Source organism: Muntiacus reevesi, chromosome 7 (genome assembly GCF_963930625.1).
Source record: "Muntiacus reevesi chromosome 7, mMunRee1.1, whole genome shotgun sequence".
NCBI lineage: Eukaryota > Metazoa > Chordata > Mammalia > Artiodactyla > Cervidae > Muntiacus > Muntiacus reevesi.
Genome location: NC_089255.1, coordinates 6,833,676 through 6,851,418, shown reverse-complemented (window position 1 = coordinate 6,851,418; position 17,743 = coordinate 6,833,676). Strand labels below are relative to the sequence as shown.

The 17,743-nt window shown below is 38.6% G+C and overlaps 1 protein-coding gene across 1 annotated transcript in view; it reads left to right on the top strand.

Moving 5' to 3' along the window:
* Positions 1-17,743, top strand: part of ANKRD31 (ankyrin repeat domain 31) — a 121,441-nt gene that overhangs the window by 44,660 nt on the left and 59,038 nt on the right. Inside the window, 4 exon segments of the mRNA XM_065941561.1 lie at positions 2,834-2,989; positions 5,924-6,066; positions 13,493-13,637; positions 17,478-17,530. Coding sequence (XP_065797633.1) covers positions 2,834-2,989; positions 5,924-6,066; positions 13,493-13,637; positions 17,478-17,530 — 497 coding nt within the window.

Here is a 17,743-nt window from a genome sequence, read left to right as displayed (position 1 = left end):
CTCAGTCGTATCCGACTCTTTGCGACCCCATGGACAGTAGCCTACCACGTTCTCTGTCAATGGGATTTTCCAGGCAAGAGTACTGGATTGGGTTGCCATGTCCTTCTCCAGAGGATCTTCCCGACCCAGGGATCGAACCTGGGTTTCCCTCATGGTAGGCAGACGCTTTACCGTCCAACCTGATAAAGGGCATCTACAAAAAGATACACAGCCATCATACTTAATGGTGAAAGACTTAGTGCTTTCCCCCTAACATCAGAAAAATAAGACAGGAAAGTCTGTTCTCACTACTTCTTTTGATCATTGAAAGAAAACAGTCTTTAGTCACAAGTCACATGATCGTCTGTAGAAAATCTGATGGAAACTACAGTAAAAGCAGCTGTAAGTGAGTTTAGCAAAGTTGCAACATAAAAGGTCAATGTACTAATATTAATTACACTACTATATTCTAGCAACAAACAATTAGAAAGTTATATTTGAAAGCCAAACAATTAGGAAGTGAATTTTATGCTGAAATTTCAAAAAATGTGAAATACAGATAAAATTTAACAAATGATGTAAAAGACAAGTATGCTGAAACCTATAAGATGTTACACATAGAAAACAAAATTTGATGGAGAGAAATGGATACATACCTTGTTCATTGAGTCAGAAGACTCAATATGGTTAAGATGTATTTTCTATTGAGATATATTTATGGAATCTACACAATCTTAATCAAAATCCCTGTAGGATTTTTTTTTTTTTTAGAAATTCAAAAGCTGGTTCTAAAATTCATATGGAATGCAAATGATCTAAATATTAAAACAACTCTGATAAAGAACAAAGTTTTGAGAGCTAACACTACCTTATTTTAAGAATTATTATTATTATTTTATGGCTGTGGTGATCAAAACAGCATGGTACTGACATCAAGATAGGGAAATATTAGTAGATCAGTGGAAGAGAAGGGAGTTCAGAAGTAAACCCTGAGTTTTGACAGAGGCACAAGGCCTTTATAGTAGAGAACAATTCAAAATCTGTATGCAGCAGAATATTATTGAGTGTTATTCTCTATTTTAAGAGTGTTTTTTTAATTTTTATTTTTTTAAGAGTGTTTATTTTTATTTTGGGCAACAAGTTACTTAAAGATCAGCTCGATCCTTTCAATACATTAAAAATACCCTAGTTAGGTAGGTCTAGTGTAGGCCTTACTCTAGGACTAGTTTAGCTCTGCCCCTAAGATATGACCCACTAAAGGTCTCTCTAAATGCCCCAATTTTTCAACAAGGTCTCTATCCCCAGATGGGCAGGAATGTAAGTGTTCCCCAGCCTGCGTGATCTTTGATGGTTGTTATTAGTAATTTATAGTTCCTGGGTACTTCTTGCCCAGCCTCAGGACGATTTACCCATGAATGGTTTAGTATTCAGATAATGACTCAAGGAGCCCTTTTTATAGATTTCTGGTGCCTTTTCTCTACACCCTCATCCCTGGTGCCCGGCCCTGTAAGTTTTTTTACCCCCGCCTCCCCAGACGCTGATCTGTCTCCTCTGCCCAGCAGGAGCACCTCACTATGCTGGTGTTATCCTCGGAAAACCCCAGACAGGAAGCTGGAGTGACCTTAGGTCTCACTGCATTGTTTGCCTTCACTCAGGGAGTCATAGATCTGAATTACCTGTTTTTCCAATTTCTGGATAAAGGGTTTTTCCCCCTTATATTTTATTTAGTTTTCTAGTTGTTTACAATGGGAGGATAAGTCATAGCAGTTATTTAGTTCTGATTGGAAGTGAATGTCTTTCACAACTTAGTTTTCATTGAAAATTTTTATATTCTTAATTTGTTTTTAATAAATTGCATGTTTATAATAGCAAGTACAACTGGCAAAGACAGATCTGGAATAAAGACTATTGGTCTTTACATATAGTTTATCTGGTGGGAGCAGAATGCTTTGTAGCCTGGGGTAGGGGAAGGTAGGCTCAAGTGTTGAGCAGTTGGTTTGTTTTAGTTTACAGTGGGACTGAATGGAGAGAGTCACATAAAAACAAAGCAGTTGAATTGTGTGTGAGCCATTGAGAAAATCTGCTGCAGTACTCAGTTACCTTTCTGAGGTTTTAGGATGGAGCAGGGTATTTGCATGAAAACTAGAAAAGCTGTCATCAAAGCTATTCTGAAATTCGGGAAAACCGAATGAGTATTATCTGTAAAAATGGACAGGATTTGGATTATCTAAATGAGTTTCAGTATTTTAGGAGGCACAGTGGAGAAATGATACTTGCTATGCAGAACCTGGAAAACTATTTTAGTTGTGTATTTCTCAGCTTAGGAAGTAAAAACTGTTATACAACTCAAGATCATACTCCTTTATTTAATTTCATGACGATTATTTTTAGCAAAGAAAGAAAATTTAGTAGCATTCTTTTCTGTACAGTAGCAAACTGTATCTTTCTGATACAGTTCTGGGATCTTCTCTTCTTGGTTTTATAAGACATTTCGGTATGGTAACATTTTGTTAGGTTTAATAACATCTAAATAGTCCCTTTCATTAGAACTTTTAAAAAAATAATCTGTTAGTCTTCTTACATATGCAGCTCTCCTAGAGTTTCAATCAACATAAATGCTAACATGATCTATAGTTTACTCAAATATTTCAAACTAATGATATCTGCCTGTTTCACCTTTTTGCATGTAGATACCGTTATAAGTTGGGTTAATGAATAAAATACTCCTTCATAATGTAATATATCTCTATTCTAGAGTGTTAACTGAAATCATTCTGTTACTCATAGTCCTCTTGATTTTCAAATAAGAATTATTCATATTTTTGGTTTTCTTCTGTTCATGCCTTCATTTCAGAAAAAATGAAGATGAATAAAACAACTCTTGCTAACATTAACCGGAGAAACATTTTTGGAGAGAACTTACTGTATAAAGCTGCTGTGCACAATGATGCTGGTCTTGTTCATCATTATATCAAAAAAGGTGGAAATGTTAATCAGCCAAGTTATGCCGGTAGGTTGTGGTTACCACTTACAGTTATCTTGAGAGTGTTTTTTGTTTCAGTTGAATTTCTGCTGTGAAATTATGGCAAAGTAGGCTTAAGGCAAGCCTCAAACAGAAAGCTCCCAAGTAATTTTCCTTCTTAGGTGATGCTTCACCATCCTCTCCAGGAAGTGGTAAGATGAGGGGAGAGGCAGGAGAAGAACACTGTATTTCCCCTTCAAAGGTCGTGGGCCATGTGCAGTAGCTGCCACAGAGGGATGGGGCTCCTGGGGCCAGCTTGCTGGCTTTGTGTGAGCACTGTTACTGTGAGACTCAGCTTTTAATGGGAGAGGAATGAGGTTGAGCTGGACGAAGCTGGTGGTACATTGTGCTTCTGGGAAAATTAATGATGGAGGAAACAGCAAAGGCAGTTGCCAGGGAAATGAAGAGAACAGACTTATGAGTTGGAGAGGGTGGAGCAGGAAGCTAAGGAAGAACAGTCTTTCTGCCAGGTTAGATCTTTGGTACAGGCTTCCTGTGGGGAGAACCCGGTGTGTTCTCCTGGAGAGGAATGATTCCTCAATGGCCCTTACGTACTTAAACACCGAGCCGCACTGGGCCAGCACCTGTTACGTGTCCTTGCTTTTACTGTTGCTTCTAGACTTTCTTGGTGTATAAAACAGTGCACAAAGTCTTTTGATGCACAGAGATCGGCAGCACAGTCCACGGATAAGCAGGTGATACAAGTGCTCCCCTAGAACTTACTTTAGCAGGACCTGGGTTTATACTATAATCAATCAGCACTTTAAAGACTGTTATTCTGTCATGGTCTTATAACCCTAAACCATGGATCCTTACTTGCTAGCCAGAGCACTTGCTTCTTTGATTTTGAGAAATATATGGTTCTTTCTGTTAAGCCTCTGCGTGCTTCTTAGGTTCAGGAGTAGTTCTGCATGCCTCTAACTGGAATTTATGGATTTCCCAAACATCAATCTTTATAGGTTTCTGTTCATTAACCTTTTTTTTTTTTTTTTTTTTTTTCTGTGCCATTATTAGCATCCTTGGTTGCTATTCCCTACTTGTATTTTGCTTGGCAGTATACACCTTCTCCTCACTGCCCCATATACTTCTGTGACTTTCATGAATTCTTTACCTGTCCGTATTTTCCAGACTTTTGAACTTCCTTGTTTTCTACTTTTTCTTCTCAGTTGGCATCTTCCTCTGACCTTTACTACTTCTGGCTACCATGTCTCACAGAATTGCAGAGGGCAGTGTTTGCAAAAGGTTGTCCATAAGCCATTTTCCTATTAGTCACCTACAATATTTGCTTAAAATGTAACCTTTACTGAAGCACACACACAAAATCACTGAAAATCACAGTCAAAATCTTTAGGTTAAAACCTAGAGATCGAGCTTCCCTAGATAATTTTTTTAAAATATCTATTTATTTATTTGGCTGCACAAGGTCTTTGTTGTGGCCCATGGGATCTTTGATCTTCATTGCGGCATGAGGGATTTTTAGTTGCACTTGCAGTGTCTTTAGTTGCAGTGTGCGGGATCTAGTTCCCTGACCAGGCTCAAACCCAGGAGCCCTGTGTTGGGAGTGCAGAGTCTTAGCTACTATACCACCAGGGAAGTCCCTCCCTAGATGATTTTTATTCTCACTAAAGTTCAAGAACTGCTGACAAGAGGTATATGGTCTCCTTATAACATATCGGTTCAATGTAGTGAGCTTTTACCATATGCCTCCTCTGCGCCAAATACTGTGGAAACAAAAAAAATAAACAGTATCTACTAGAAAGGTTAAAATATATTTATTTTTTGATACAATCCAATAAAGACTTAAGTGCACACAAAATGTAATGTACCCAATTATCTTTTCATAGGTAACATTTGCATTTCATAAGTCCTCATTTACATTTTGTGATATCTTTGTCTTATCAAATTCAGTAATTCTTCACCTATCAAAACCAATGGTGACTACCATGAAATAGCCTGAAAATAAACTCTGAATACCCAAAATAGATATAATAAAGCTTCTTTGCTAAAACCCTGTCAGATCAATGAGTTGAGGATTATTTTACACAGATTCCTAAGCTTGTGGCACATTAGAACTGAAAAGAAGGATTGGCTCAGGCCACGATATTAATAATACATTTTTAAAAAGAAAAAAAGATGTTGCTTAAGGATGTCCCAATTTGCAGTTTGGGGAGATAATGAAAGATTTGTTCTTGGAGCACTTTGTAGTATGTTAGTTGAATTAGTATAACTAACTTTTTCCAAATTGGGAGAAAAAATAATACAGTTGACCCTTGAATAGTGTGGGAGGTAGGGGTGCTGACTCTCACTGTGGTCAAAAATCTGAGTATAAATTATAGTTAGCTGTACCTATCCATGGTTTCTCCTTCAATGACCTCAGATTGTGTGATACCGTAGTATTTACTGTTGGAAAGAAATCTGTATATAAGATAGACCTGTGAAGTTCAAACCCACGTTGGTCAAGAGTCAACTTTTAAACTGACTTCTGTGAGGTCCTGCTGCCTGGGTTACTTTAATGAAAGTACCTTGAGCTATTTTCCCCCTCTTTGTAGAAAGAAGGCTTTTCCCCCCTGTTCTCTGTAGAAAAGTAACCTGCAACCAGCATTCTCTGTGAGCTAATAATGGCACCCCCCCACCTTACAACCTTTTTATTTGAGGGGGGTGGGAGTGTTTTCAAATTTTTTACTATTTTCATATTTTTCCATGTTAATACCAACAGTGTTAAAGGTAGGAGTTTTATTTGTCCATCAGATTTATTGAATCCACAAATAATACAGACTGCTTCATGGTGAGATTATCTTGTTTCATATAGCCAAAGTATTTTTAAAGCAACAACTTAGAATTAGAGTTCTTATTTTAAGGGCAAGCGCAGACATTATTAAGATGCCAAATGTAAACAAACACCATTACTTTTTTGTGTCACAGGTTGGACAGCACTTCATGAAGCTAGTTTAGGAGGATTTTATCAGACAGTAAGTGAACTGTTAAAAGGTGGAGCAGACGTGAATATCAGCGGAATGTACCAGATCACTCCCCTACATGATGCTGTGATTAATGGACATTATCAGGTACTATAATTCTTTCAATTGCAGAGCAAACACTACACTCTGCAACTATTAAAAACCTCTGGAACCAAGCAATAGAAAAACAGATGGGCATTTGCTTTCAGTTCATCCTGCTAATCAGTACTCAGAATTTATAATAAAATGTTACTGTGATGGATTGGTTGTGCCTAATATGGCAGATCCCGTTTTACATGTTACTTTTAATAACTGCATGATGTGTATTTTGGTTGTACATAGTATTTTTTCAACTTCCGCAGGATCTTTTTGTATAGTACTTTATAGGGTCTGTGTGCATGTGCTGAGTCGCTTCAGCCATGTCCAGCCCTTTGCGACCCGGTGGACTATAGCCTGTCAGGCTCCGTAGTCCATGGGATTCCCAGGCAAGAACATGGGGGTGGGGTGCCATCTCCTCCTCCAGGGGATCTTCCCCACCCAGGCATCAGACCCAGGCCTCCTGCGCTGCAGGCAGTCTTTACTGCTTGAGTCACCAGGGAAGCCCCTACAGGCTCTAGGAGAACATTTCCTTCTTAGTGTGTGATGCAACGACAGGGTCGCAGCAGGCTCACAGCTTTCTGTAGACTAGCGTTGCTTTCAGCGTCAGACTAAGACTTGAGAAGCTCTCAGGTTTAATGACCAGCCAGTACACACCAGCACAGAGGTACCAATGGTTATAATATCAAAGTGCTATAATGCCATATATGTTGGTTAATAGTAACTACAGTAATGGTGCGTGAATGCTAAGTCACTTTAGTCATGTCTGATTGCAGCCTTATGGGCTGTTGTCCACCAGGCTCCTCTGCCCATGGGGTTCTCCAGGCAAGAACACTGGAGTGGATTGCCACACTCTCCTCCAGGGATACTCCCGACCCAGGGATCGAACCCAGGTCTCTTACGTCCCCTGCATTGGCAGGTGGGTTCTTTACCACTGGTGCCACCTGGGAAGCCTGCACTTATGAAACTGTTAATTAAAATTATGAATTCTGGCACAAATGCTTTATCATTTGTACTCTGAGCTTCCTAGACATTTTTTCTCGTCCAGGGACTGCATTGGGCTGAGGCATTTCCTAAAAGTAGTTTATTGTTTATTTAAAGTGGTGGAAGTTGCTTCTGGGTTTAAAACCTCTAGAGTAGGAAAGGGGACTAAGGAACATCTGTTCTGTGTTTCTCCAGAAGAAATACCTGCCACAGGTAGAGCTGGGGAAGGCTGTAGGCAAGAATCCCTTAGAAGAGATGCATTTGAGCTCATTTCATGTGCTAGGAAGGTTATACTCAAAATCCTACAAGCTAGGCTTCAGTAGTATGTGAACTGAGAACTTCCAAGTGTATAAGCTGTGTTTTTGAAGAGGCAGAGGAACCAGAGATCAAATTGTCACCAGTTGTTGGGTCATGGGAAAAGCAAGGGAATTTCAGAAAAACATCTGCTTCATTGACTACACTAAAGCCTTTGACTGTGTGGATCACAACAAACTGGAAAATTCTTAAAGAGATGGAAATCCCAGAGCACCTTACCTGTCTACTGAGAAACCTGTATGCAGGTCAAGAAGCAACAGTTAGAACCAGATGTGAAACAACTGACTGGTTCAAAATTGGGAAAGGAGTACATCAAGGCTGTATATTGTCACCCTGTTTATTCAACTTCTATGCAGAGTACATCATGTGAAATGCTGAGCTGGACAAATCACAAGCTAGAGTCCAGATTGCTGGGAGAAATGTCAACAACTGCAGATATACAGATGTTACCACTCTAATGGCAGAAAGTGAAGAGGAACTAAAGAGCCTCTTAATGAGGGTGAAAGAGGAGAGTGAAAAAGCTGGCTTAAAACTCAACATTCAAAAAAACTAAGATCATGACATCCAGTCCTGTCAGTTTGTGGCAAATGGATGGGGGAAAAAGTAGAATCAGTGACAGATTTTTTTTTCTTGGGCTCCAAAATCACTGTGGCCTGTGACTACAGCCATGAAGCTAAATGCTTGTTCCTTGGAAGAAAAGCTATGACAAACCTAAATAGCATATTAAAAAGCAGAAAAATCCCTTTGCCAACAAAGGTCCATAGAGTCGAAGCGATGGTTTTTCCAGTAGTCAAGTACCATAAAGAAGGCTGAGCATCAAACAATTGATGCTTTTAAATTGTGATGCTGGAGAAGACTCTTGAGAGTCCCTTGGACTGCAAGGAGATCAAATCAGTCAATCTTAAAGGAAATCAACCTGATTATTCATTGGAAGGACTGATGCTGAAGCTCCAATACTGTGGCACCTGATGCGAAGAGCCGAACCATTGGAAAAGACCCTGATCCTGGGAAGGAGTGAAGGCAAAAGAACGGGGCACCAGAGGATGAGATGGTTAGATCGCATCACCAACTCAGTGGACATGAATCTGAGCAAACTCCAGAAGATAATGGAAGACAGAGGAGCCTGGCATGCTGCAGTCCATGGGGTTGCAAAGAATTGGGCATGACTTACTAACTAAACAAGAACGACAAAACTTAAAAATAAATACATTCTTTCAAGTGTGGAAAAGGTAGAATTTGTGAATTTCAGATGATCAGTTCACTGTGGTTGCTTAGAAAAATCTGGGACAAATTATTAAACACACAGTGGGAGACATTTAGGCAGGCATAATGATCTTTGAGCATAAGCAGACATCACTAGAACACATCATGTCAGATTGACCTTGATCCTTCTTTATTAGGCTTAATTTGTGAAGGAAATGGCATGACAAGTTGATATAAGTTATCACAGTTTTAGCAAGCTTTTATTTGATGGAGCATGCTTGTGGTATGTGAGTATTTGAGATGTTGAATTAGAGGTTTATTGACTTTGTTATTGGGATTCACAGATATTAAAAAGATATCCCCAGACATGCTGATTATCCATTCCATTTGTGTCTGGAGTGAGCTATCTTATAAAGTTTGATTGTTTATTCTATTGACCTATAAAAAGTCATATCACATAGTAGACTGGACAATGGATAGTATTTTGTTGTTGTTGGGAGTATTTTTTTTAAATTCCAGACATCATACCATTTTACTGATAAATACTTGTACCTGCATCTCTAACAGATAAGGACTTTTTTCTCACACCTACATGTTTTTTTATCATCGTACCTAATAAAACTTATTTTTAATACCATTTAATAATACCCAAATTTTCCCAAATTATCTAAAAATGGTTTTTATTTAAAGTTTTTGTTTGAATGAAGATCTATCAGGGTCTATATGTTACATGTGTTTTTTATGTCTCCTAAGTATGTTTTAATCTACAGCGTTTCTTCCTATGTTTCGTTTCTTCTGGAACCCGGGTCGTTTGTCTGTTGGGGTTTCTGAAATTCTGGATTTGACTGATTTTTATGGTTTCTTCCCATATTTTCTGTAAATGGTTGTTTTAATGGAAAATCTATTTAGAGACCATAGTTTCAGTGCGAGGTGTGGTCGTTGCTATTGGATGTCATTGTTTTTAGGCATTTTCCATGAAATCATACTTTTAGAAAGAAAAATCATGAGTTCTTACTGATTTTTCCATTTCAAACTTAATATTACAGATTCATAATAACTTTACTTTTTACTTGTATCTTTTTATTTTATGCTGAACATTTGTTTCTTAATACATCAACTTATTTCTTTATTGTACATTTTATTTACAATATTACTATTGGTGATATTTCTGTTGTTAATAATGTTAATAACAATGGAACTACTAATGAAGTGCTTTTTTGTTTTGTTTGTACCCCAGTAGGAATGTATAGTCAAAATATTGGCTTTTCAACTACTTGAAAGAATTTTATTCTCTGTCTTATTAGCTTCTTACACAAGGGAGTTATTGGAAGGAAGAGATACGAAATAATATCCTCCAAACTGAGAAGGAATTTTGAGTCTGTAAAGCAAAGCTTTATTAACAAAGCAGTTCCATACAGTGCAGTCATGAAGTTTATTGTGGATGACTTATGTGCTGGCAGGATTGGGCAGAGAGCAATGCAGAGGCATGCACAACTGCGCTCCACGCCACAGAAAGGGGTCCAGGGGGACTTAAAGGGCCAGGACTAAATTAGGACCTGACCACCAAGGGAGAAGCACATCCACACTGACTGGAACTGGGGGTTTTTCCTCCTCCTGGGGTCTCATGACCATTAACCATCTGCGTCAGCAAAAGGATTCTTTCAGCTTTCACATCTGATGAAGGCAAAGTTGTTAGTGAATTTATCTGGCTTGAGCACATTCCTTATGAGTAGGCTAAAGTGCAGTCATGCAGAGAGGAGAGGGGAAGGACTAAAGTAGAGCCGACAAGATGGAGTCAGAGTGGTTCAGTAACATAGAAGTCAGCTGATTCTAGAAGGAGGAAAAGCACTAGATTCAATAATATTGTTGAAGGTGAAAAGCCACGGGCGAGCTCTAAGTAGAAGTATATTTCCTTCAGGGGCCTACTGTTTGGTGAACTAAATAAGTGGAGATTGTGAGGCTAGCCACTTACTGAAATGTCTCTGCTTGTTCCAGTTAAGAATATGTGGTGGCTTTAAAATAGCCACAAATTCTTGAACACTCTTCTGTCCAAAAGGTGGAACCTCAGGAGTGTGGGCTGCAGTTTCAGTGAGCTGCTTCTAGCAAATAGGATGTGGCAGAAGTAACACATTATGTGACTTCTGAGACTCGGTTGAAAGCTATCGTGGCTTCTTCCTTGTTCTGTCAGTCACTTGTTCAACAACTGAAGGAAGCCAGATGTCGTATCAAGCAGCTGCTCCAGCACTCCATGGAGGGGCACACTGCCAATGCACTGAGCCTTTTCCTGCCCACAGCCACGTGGGAGAGCCGTCTCAGGAACAGATCCTCCAGGTGCTGTCAAGCTTCTAGATGGCTGTATCTCCAGCCAGCCTCTTGACTACAGCCTCCTGAGAGGCCCTGAGGCAGAACTAACCACTGCCACCACTCCCAAATTCCTGACCCACAGAACTAGGAGATTATGAATATTTATTATTGTTTTAAGCCACTGAGTTTTGGGGTAACTTGTCAGGTAGCAACACATAACTAATACAGAGTCAAATGCAGGTTTAAAATACAGGGTTAAAAACTCCATGGAAATAACTTATTTACCATTTGATGAGAAGAGAGAGAGAGTTTTTTAAGTTAAAGAGTGTGTAATATAAGTAGGCTTTCAAATTCCTGATATCAGGCTATAGAGGAAATTGGTAAATGTGGATAGTTGGTGTCCATACAGTATATGGATAGAGAGTATCCACTGTCTGAAACAGAGACTGCCAGAGTAATGTATTCCTTCCCTTAGGGTAACCAGCCCGGATTTCCAAAGAAGTGAGGCTCTTTTCCCTTCCTCCTGTCTTCTTTTTCATGTTCCTTGATCCTCAGATACTCTGATACTGCATGCTTTACTATTTGACATAAAACCTCCAGAGATAAACAATCTTATGGAATTACTTTTCCTGAAAGAAAACAATATGCTTTCTATTTGTATTGCTGAACAATATGTGAAGATCCAGGCATATGAATTATAGATTTAATTATACCTACTATTACTTTGAATCCTCTTACTTAGCTTTAAACTCCCATAATAAAGTCGTTTGAAAAGCAGAATCATCAAGTTTCTGAATCTTTATTTTTAAAGGATTTGGCTTATCCCTATGTGTGATAGGGTACTTTTCTCTTCTAGAATGCTTTCTTTTTAAAAGGAAATATATATATGTAAAAGGAAATATATATTAAATAATTATAGATATAAATATATATGTATATAATCTTTAGATACTTAAAATTTATAGAAATTCTGACCCTTTCACTCATTCCAGACATTTACATGGAAATCTAGGCTTCTTTTAGTATAATGTTCTTTAAAGCCTGTTCTACACATCCTCCTAGATCAACATTCATTCTTTTATTAAACAGCATTTATTCAGTCTGTGCCAGATACTGAAATAGACACTGGGAATATAAAGGTGACTAAGACATATATCTGTTGTGAAAACTTGGAAGGAACTTAAACATCCATTAGGGTTGTTGTTGTTTTTCAGTTGTTCAGTCATGTCTGACTCTTTTTGACCCCATGAACTGCAGCACGCCAGGCTCCCCTGTCCTCCACCATCTCCCGGACTTTGCTCAAACTCATGTCCATTGAGAGTCAGTGATGCCATCCAACCATCTCATCCTCTGTCGTCCACTTCTCCTCCTGCCTTCAGTCTTTCCCAGCATCTTGATCTTTTCCAGTGAGTCAGGTCTTTGTATCAGATGGCCAAAGCTTTGGAGCTTCAGCTTCATCAGTCCTTCCAATGAATATTGAGGATTGATTTCCTTTAGGATTGACTGGTTTGAGATCCTTGCTGTCCAAGGGAGTCTCAAGAGTCTTCTAAATTGTAGCATTGATACATTCACATAGGTATATTAAAAAGCAAATTATTACTCAGCTGCTAGAAAGAATGAGGAAGTTCAGTCTATCTGATTTGGAACCGTTTTCAGAGTCTGATGCTGGGTAGGGTAGGCAGGAAAGAAGCTAAACCACAGAAAAATGTATATATTATAGGCCCACTTGTGTAAGAAACAACATATATACACATTTATGATATACACTTATATACCTGTTGGACTAGACTTACTGGGAAAATTCAGAAGAAGCTGTAACTAGAGCTAACTTAGGAGAAATAATTAGATGACTGAAGTCCAAGGGTAGAGAAGGGAAAAAGTTTTCATTGTCTGTTTCTCTGAGCCTTCTGTATTCTGAACCATGTTTATTAATTTCCTATCCAGAAATATTAATTTTAAAAGAAAAACAGAGTCCCACCCTCAAAAAACTTGAAATATAGGAGAGAGATAGGTGTAAGAGATGAGTATAATATAATAAAGAATCTATTGGACATAAAATATGTACATAAAAGAAAGAAGAGGTCATTTTTCTCTAGGGCTTCAGTGGATGAGGAGGTCAGGGAGAGCTTCATAGAGGAGGCTGCTTGAGGAGTAGTAACAGATTACGAATTTACCGGTTTCTCTCTGACACTGAGGAGGAGCAGCAGCAGCAACAGGTATACATAGAAGACATACTGTCTCCTGGAACCTGTTAAAATTACATTTACTACTGCAGAATGTGATTCAAGTTCCCGGTATATATGCTAGCTCCGTTTCATCATCAGTTAAACCATAGACATTCTGCCCCACCCTCTTTTCCTCCCTCCCTGCTTCCCTCTTTCTTGCTTCCTCTCTCTTTTTTTTTGGTAAGAGAAGTCATATGTACATCAACAAATTATGATTCAGTAACAGTTACATTGATTTTTGTTGTTAGGCAACGATGTTACAGGTAAACCCAAACTCTGTATTGTTGGTAAATTCAAAATATTTGGAAAGAAATATTTGATGTTGCTTAGAGTTGTATGCTAGCATACATGTATAATAATGATATACTTTTTGTCTGGGCTCCTCACATAAAACAATCTTCCTCTAGGTGGCAGAGTTACTTCTTTTGAATGGAGCAGATCCTTTATTTAGAAATGACAATGGAAGGTGTGCTTTGGATGAAGCCAAAGACTCACGTATGATGCGTCTCCTTGAGAGATTTGTTCCTAAACATCAAAAGCATCTTACATCAGGTAACCTCAGACTGCCCTGTTATGTCTGTTCATCATGTCAGCAGCTGTTCAGTTGCTCAGTCGTGTCGACTCCTTGTGACCCCGTGAACTGCAGCACGCCAGGCTTTCCTGTCTGTCGCTGTCTCCTGGAATTTGCTCAGATTCAGGCCCGTTGAGTCAGTGATGTCATCCAACCACATCATCCTTAGTAGAGAGTTATAGAAATCAAGCTTCAGTTCAGTTCAGTTCAGTTGCTCAGTTGTGTCTGACTCTTTGCGACCCCATGAATCGCAGCACGCCAGGCCTCCCTGTTCATCACCAGCTCCCAGAGTTTACTCAAACCCATGTCCATCGAGTCGGTGATGCCATCCAGCCATCTCATCCTCTGTCATCCCCTTCTCCTCCTGCCCCCAATCCCTCCCAGCATCAGGGTCTTTTCAAATGAGTCAGCTCTTCACATCAATCAGGTGGCTAAAGTACTGGAGTTTCAGCTTCAGCATCAGTCCTTCCAGTGAACACCCAGGACTGATCTCCTTTACGTTGGACTGGTTGGATCTCCAAATCAAGCTTAGAATTATAGAAATTTAACTGATTTTCCTCAAAAATTTTGAGAAAATCCACCCAGTGAAGTTCTTGCTTCATTCCTTTAGTAGAGCACACTAACTTGTTTACAAATGCACCAAGTGGAAAAACTCTAAAGGAACTAAGAAAGATAATGCTAAATGTGCTTTCCCCAGGATATGCACTGCAAACAGAAAAATTTTATACAGTTCTGGGTTTTCTCCCCATAATCCATTGACTGAATAACATGAGTTGTAACTTATGTTTGGCTGTATCTTTTTCAATGGATATGGCCAGGATTGTTTACTTTCATTCCTTAAGAATATTTTCTTATGCCTATACTTTTGCCTTGTCATTCATCATTACACTGTTAAGTTAAACAGCAAAGGAACAGTTAAACTGCAGTTTCAAAGAGATTATATAAGAATCGTTTATATTTTATTGAAGTCTAATTGATTTACAATATTATGTTCGTTTCAGGTATACAATGTAGTGATTCAGTATTTTTATATGTTATACATATGTTTTATATCTTATACTCCATTTAAAGTTATTGCAAAGTAATGACTATATCCCTGTGCTTATTTATTTTATACATAGTATTTTGTATCTCTTAATTCCCAAACCTTATTTTGCTCCCTCTCTGCCCTTTCCCCACTGGTAACTGTTACTTTGTTCTCTGTATCTGTGAATCTGTTTCTGTTTATACCTTGATTTGTTTTATTTTTTTACATTCCACATATAAGTCGTAATATAGAGTATTTGTCCTTCTCTTATTTCACCAAGAATAATACCTGCTGGGTTGTTGCAAATGGCAGAATTTCATTCTTGTTTATGGTTGAGTAGTACCCCGTTGCATGCATGTATACCACATCTTCTTTATCCCTTCATCTGCTGTGGACAGATAGGTTGTTTCCTTATCTTTGGTATTATATATAATGCTACTATGAACATGGGGGTGCTAGTATCTTTTTGAATTCATGTTTTCATTTTCTTTGGCTATATATCCAGCAGTTTAATTGCTGGATCATATATCATGGTTCCTTTCTTTAAAATTAATTAATTTTATTTTTGGCTGCGGTGGGCCTTCATTTGCTTTGTGTTCAGGCTTTCTAGTTGTGGAGAGCAGGGCTCCTCTTCCTTGTGGTGCATGAGTTCTCATTGCGGTGGCGTCTCTGGTTGCAGAGCACTGGCTTTAGGTGCTTGGGCTTCGGCAGTTGCGGCACGCCGGCTCAGTAGTTGTAGCATGTGGGCTCTTGGGCGTACGGGCTTCACTCGTTGCGGTACACGGGCTCAGTAGTTGCAGCTCACAGGCCCCAGAGCAAGGACGCAGTAGTTGTGGCCCACGGGCTCAGTTGTTCCACAGCCTGTGGAATCTTCCCAGACCGGGGATCAAACCTGTGTCCCCTGCATTGGCAGGTGGGTTCTTATCCGCTGTGCCACCAAGGAAGTCCAGTCACATCTTAGCTCTGCTTTTAGTTTTGGAGAAGTCTCCATATCTCCATACTGTTTTCCATTGTTGTTGTTCAGTCGTTAAGTCATGTCCAGCTCTTTGCAACCCCATGAACTACAGCACGCCAGGCTTCTCTGTCCTTCATGTCTCCCAGCTCAAGCTCTTGTCCATTGAGTCGGTGCATAGTGGCTGCAACTTACATTCCCACCAACGGTGTACAAGGGATCCCTTTTCTACAAATCCTTAACAACTTTTGTTGTTTGTAGACTTTTTGTTGATAGATATTTTGACAGATGTAAGGTAACATCTCGTCGCGGTTTTAATTTGTATTTCTCTGATGATTATTTGTGTTGAGCATTTTTTCATGGGCCTGTTAGCTATCTGTATATCTTCTTTGGAAAAATGTCTATTCACGTCTTCTGTCCATTTTTAAAACTTTTTTATATTCAAATTGTTTATATATTTTGGACATTAACCTCTATTGGTCATATCACTTGCAAATATTTTCTTCTATTCAGTAGGTCATCTTTTTGTCTTGTCAGTGATTTCGTTTGCTATGCAAAGCTTTTCAGTTTTATTAGGTCCCGTTTGTTTATCTTTTATTTCATTTCCTTTGTTTCCTTAGGAAACAGATCCAAAATAATATTAAATATTACTATGATTTATTTCAAAGAACATCCTACCCATGTTCTCTGTTGGAAGTTTTGTGGTTTCTGTTCTTACAATTATGTCTTTAATCCATTTTGAGGTTATTTTTGTATGTGGTGTGAGAAAATGTTCTAGTTTTATTCTTTTACACGTAACTGCCCAGTTTCACTACTTATCATAGGTCCTGTTAATTGAAGAGACTTTCTTTTATCCATTGTATGTTTTTGCCTCCTTTGTCACAGGTTAGTTGAAAATAAGTGCATGGGTTTATTTCTGAACTTTCTAGTCTGTCCCATCAATCTGTGTCTGTTTTTGTGCCGTCACCATGCTGTTCTGATTACTGTGGTTTTGTGTAGTCCCGAGTCAGGGAGCATGATGCCTCCAGCTCTATTCATCTTTCCATAGATTGCTTTGGCAGTTCAGGGTCTTCTGTGGTCTTGCATAAGTCATAGGATTATTTGTTGTAGTTCTGTGAAAAATGCTGTGACTGTTTTGATAGGGATCGCATTAGATCTGTGGATTACTTTGGGTAGTATGGAAATTCTGACAGTGTTCTTTCAGTCCAGGAACACAGTGTATCTTCTCTTTTCCATGTTATCATCTTTCGTTTCCTTCATTGATGTTTTAGTTTTCGAAGTATAAGTCTTTCACCTCCTTGGTTAAGATTATTCCTCTGTATTTTATTCTTTTTGATGAGATTGTAAATATAAGTAAGTTTTTTTTTTTCCCTTGCTTTCTCTTTCTGATAGTTCCCTATTAGTGTATGGAAAAACAGTGGGTTTCTGTATATTAATCAAGTATCCTTCAACTTTAGTAAGCAGATGTGTTAGGAATTGTAATACTACAATTCATTATGAAAGAATTTTTGCCTTATAAAAGCTTGTACACTTGCATATCTGAGTATAACTGTGGGGAATATAAAAATACTGAGTTCAGTGCCCATCTTCAGCATTATTTTGTTGGGTCTCTTTTGCTTTTCCTACAGAGGTGTTTTCAGCTCCCTCAAGATAGTATTTGGTTTATAATAAATACGGAAATCATAAATTATGTAATGTTATACGTGCCAATTTTAATAAAATGTGTTCTCATAATTTTATTTTTTCCACTTGGTTTGCTCATGGCAAAGGACTTGTGGTTTTAGAAGTCTAGAGTCTGACCTCTGGAGGCTGTTTTCTTTGATTTTCTCTTTTTGCTTACAGCTCAAAAGAAGAGCATTGACCCTTCAGATGTAGAGGATGCACACCAGCACAAGGTATATCTCTGTTCAGCAATGAGCATTTTTATAGAGCACACCTGCTGGTTATTTTATTGATCATCGGAGGGGAAAGAAAGACTGTTGAAGCGTTCATCAGGAACAGTGACTTTGCCTTTGCTTTTTAGACACTTTGGAATAATTACATGAGACTCAGAAGGTTCTGGGCTGTTAGTTTGGGAAGCAGTTGAGTAAATGTAGTGTATGTGGGCA